The following is a 3,907-nucleotide window of genomic DNA, read 5'->3' as shown; positions in this document are numbered from 1 at the left end:
AACCTGGCTGCGAGTCGGCGCTGTGTCTTCTGTGGCGCGGGGCGTGGGCTATCCCGAGCCCTCGCGGTGGCCCTGTCGGTGTCGCACCCGGCCCACACCGGTCGCCCAGCGCCGTCTCGGTTCCCTCTTTCCGGGTCTCATTTGTGAGTGACTGAAATGAAACGTTGATTCCGTGTGAGGGCCGTCCACAGTTCCTGTGACCGTGTCCTTCACAGAGACCCACGGGGGAATCGGTGACTCTGGGCTCTGCCGTGACCCCGCGGGGAGTGCGTGAGAGCTTCAGCCTGGCTCCGAAAATCAGCTAGCTCTGCTGAGTCTGCACAATTCCATTTCTGGGACGGAACGCCTATGGTCATTCTTAAATTATTTCTTTAGAACCTTGTTATTTGAATTTCCATTCTTTCGGAACTTCTTTCCAGCCCTGTCAAATGGTGCAAGTTGATAAACTCCGTTCATCAGCTCGACGGACGTCAACTGCTCCCACTCCCCATCCGTGACCTGTGTCAAGGCAGCAGTTACAACGCAGATACTTGGTTGTAGCCATGTGCGGCCTGTGCACACGCGCATACGCTCCCACCCATGCAGAATTCACATCTTCTCTTAATGGCTTCTTTATAATTTACTGTAGTGGAGTGCGCTACTGCTGGAAAGCTACTTTTCATGTAGATGTTGGAAGTTATTTTGGAAAGCTATTTTTCATGTGGATGACAAGTATTACGTTCAGCCTGGCTCCTTTCCATCTCACTTGATACAGATTACTACTGTATAAAAGTAGATATTATTTTTGATAGTGCTTTTTTACACTGCAACGGTCAGGTTAGGGCAGGGTAGTGATTCTGACGCTCTCTTCTCGCTGAATGCAATATCTGGAGGTGAGCATGGTTGTGAGGTTGAGAAACACCTTGGGCCTGTGGTCTCTGTCACATGTGGATGCTTACTGGCTTCTCTCTTTTCTTCCAGGACCAGAAGAGAGGAGAGAGGCCGTCTTCCCGAGGTCACCACTGTCTGCCACCCCACCTGTCCCCACCGCAGACATCTTTGTAAAAATACATTAGCTGTCTAGTTCCTCATAGTGGATGTCATTTATATTTGATGTCATTACTGTTGACATAAAGTTGGCACCTCAATATTTTTACTAAACATTGTCTTTGAGTGATAAACTCCCCAGTGATAGTGACTGTTTTCATGTAAGCTATTTATCATCAGTTTCTTAGCTACCTAGAGTCTTAAATTAGAAAGTTTTACATTATTTTTCATAGTATTTCTAATTACATACTTATAATAATGGAACATATTAAGTACATACATTATAGAAGAAGTTTTTAAAAATAAGTATTTCAGGAAATAATATTTGACAGAATTTGGAAATTACAGAATTTTGAGGTATTATTTAATATTTCTTTCAGTGATTTTTCTCTTTAAAATTTGCAAGTTTTTTTTTTCTGTGTATGCATGAGAAAGTAAATTGGGGGGAAATTAATGTCAAATAAGTAAGCCTTCTATTTGTCATAATTTATTTCTTGAAATTAAAATTTTCTTGATGATTAAATGTTTTACATTTGCCATGTTGTGTGAGGAGTTTTTGAATTGAAACAGCCTTGGGTTATAAACCCCATGTGGTTGTGTGCTGAGCTTTTCAGTGAATAGAGGCTGTCAGGGATGGTAAAGACCTTTACATTACTGCTTTGAAGTTTCCTGCAGCCCCACACCAGGACCTCCCCATATCCTGCCCTTGACTCTGCACCTGGACTAATTTCAGTAACTAAATGGAAATCCCATGCATTTGTTCCATGTTTACCTGCTTCTCAATGATTTCTTGAGGTATTTAGTGGATTCTTTTTTCCCTCCTTAGAGACGCTATTATCTCTTTTAGCATCTGTAAAGTTTTGTGTACAGCCTGCAGTTTTTAACGGAAGCTTCATCTTTCTTTATGTCTCTTGCTAATAGCATTATATTTGCAGCTAGACCAGCATTTTTTTTGGGGGGGTACCAAGGATTGAACTCAGGACCTCATGCTTGCCAGGCAGGCACCATAGCATTTTTAAAAGAAAATTTCCATTTTTGGAGTAAAAACCACTAGAGTATGTTATTAAAATATTCATGTGTAGGGCCAGGAATTTAGCTCAGTGTCACAGTGCCAAGAAACAAGCAAACAAAAAAGATGAATAAATACTCATGTCTTTTAGAGTGAGTAGATGAGTTTAATAGTTTGACTAAGACAAATTTTGACAGTAACGCTATTCATTTTGCTTCAGGCTTTCCCTGTAGTACTTAATATTTCTATCTCTACAGTGGAAAGATTTCATTTAAAGATATTTTTATCCTCATGAATCTTGAAGGACCCAGACTCCAGTTAGAACCTTGACCAAAGGTGCTTTCTGTAGACTGATTTCAACCAAGATAGAATTAGTCCTGCAGGGTAGCAGGGGGAGTTTTTCAAAATCATGTTCTATTTTGTTGGCAATGCGATATTGTAGTTTCTCTGTCTTGCTCCTGTACCTGTTCTAAGGAAAGTGATACAGTAGCTCTCTGACTACAGTTTTAATTTCTAAGCAGTTCTTGATTCAGAAGTAAATGTCCCACCCTTTGGTGTATTACATTCTAGTCTTAGCAGCTCATTTGTGTCCCAGGTGTTCAGAGATATTGTGTTCTAATTCATTGTCTCCAAAAAGTCAAACTTTCTGCTGGGCATGGGTCAGTAGAAGAGAAAAGGGGACTGATAGTAATGTTTTATCTTGTTGGTTGTGGTCTTAATTTTAGCAGTTTCCTTAGTGATCTGAAGTTTTGATTTTCAAATGCATTGGAGTTGTTATTCTCCCCTGTTGATATCCTGGTAGGATGATACAAATAGCCGAGGAAAATAAAAGAAAGCAAGGCATTAGATGGTCTTCTGTGGCCACATATACTTTCCAGTAATCATGGGGAGCTCTAAGAACGTTTTTTTCAAACAGTCTGGTTTTGAGATGATTAAAATGGTTGGTGGAGAAAGACTGAGGAGAAACTTGGATGGAATTTGAACTGTTAAGTAAGTGGGATAGATTGAAGGAACAATTAGGAACTGATGCTAAAAAGTGCAATTTGAAACTGCTACGAAAGTGCTAGATAGAAAACTTTTTGGTGAGAAAGGAACATAACCTAAACTTACCTTAATAGAGTGGGAGAGATTCTCAGGCCTGGGTGTATCCAAGAAGGCTGTGGCTGCTCTACTTAGCATCACATCATAAGCTTCCATGTTGTTACTTTATTAATATCTTAATGTGTGCGTAATATAACATTAAATCAGTGTCTCTGATTTACTTAACCATCTTGATATTTTTTAATGACTAGTTCTTGGAAAATATGAAATATTAACTCTCAAAGTCAGGTCATGTTCTTGTCAACATTGTACCAACCAGATTTATTCATTTAATGTGAACTCTTAAGGTTTTTGCAACAGTGCTTCTTAAAGGTATGCCTTGAGCCAACAGCTGTCTAAAGATTCAGAATAGTAAAATATTGGGTATCGTTTACTCATTTAATATCCAAGTTATGACCTAAGACAAAGTGATTGAAATATGATATATGTTAACCTTGTGAAAAACCTTGAACTGCTAATGATTATATTAGGCTTTTTCATCTTTATGGAACCTAAAACAGTTCTTTGAAGCACTAATTAAAATTGTGATTAAAAATGAGATTGAAACAGATATAGGACTTGTCAGGTGTACAAATTAAATATACTGCTAATCTTGACTAATTTTTTTTTGATTATTTGTAGTTTTGTGGAGGAAGGTGTTGATATACAAAAATTGATGGTTTTTTTTCGGTACCAGGGATCGAACTTGGGACTTTGCACTTGGGAGGCAGGCAGCGGAACCGCTAGCTAAATCCCTGGTCCTCTTGTTTTTTTTTTTTTTTTTTTTTTTTA

At 39.0% G+C, this 3,907-nt stretch overlaps 1 protein-coding gene across 12 annotated transcripts in view; it reads left to right on the top strand.

Moving 5' to 3' along the window:
* Mthfd2l (methylenetetrahydrofolate dehydrogenase (NADP+ dependent) 2 like) overlaps nucleotides 1-3,907 on the top strand; it is a 104,830-nt gene that overhangs the window by 995 nt on the left and 99,928 nt on the right. For 4 of the 12 annotated variants that reach the window (XR_002025937.2, XR_002025936.2, XM_033759507.1 and 1 more), the window contains exons 1-2: nucleotides 168-872; nucleotides 961-1,040. Coding sequence is in view for 3 of the 12 variants with exons in the window: in XM_033759507.1 (XP_033615398.1) it covers nucleotides 858-872; nucleotides 961-1,040 (95 nt within the window). In the remaining 9 variants the exon portion in view is untranslated. Of the gene's footprint in view, nucleotides 1-20; nucleotides 144-166; nucleotides 873-960; nucleotides 1,188-1,309; nucleotides 1,384-3,907 lie in introns of those variants that run through there. The other 8 variants (XR_004515547.1, XR_002025935.2, XM_019210026.2 and 5 more) reach the window with 6 other exon arrangements.

This window comes from Fukomys damarensis, unplaced genomic scaffold (genome assembly GCF_012274545.1).
Source record: "Fukomys damarensis isolate Sample0158 unplaced genomic scaffold, DMR_v1.0_HiC HiC_scaffold_37, whole genome shotgun sequence".
Classification (NCBI taxonomy): Eukaryota; Metazoa; Chordata; class Mammalia; order Rodentia; family Bathyergidae; genus Fukomys; species Fukomys damarensis.
This window is presented reverse-complemented; position numbering and strand designations above follow the sequence as displayed.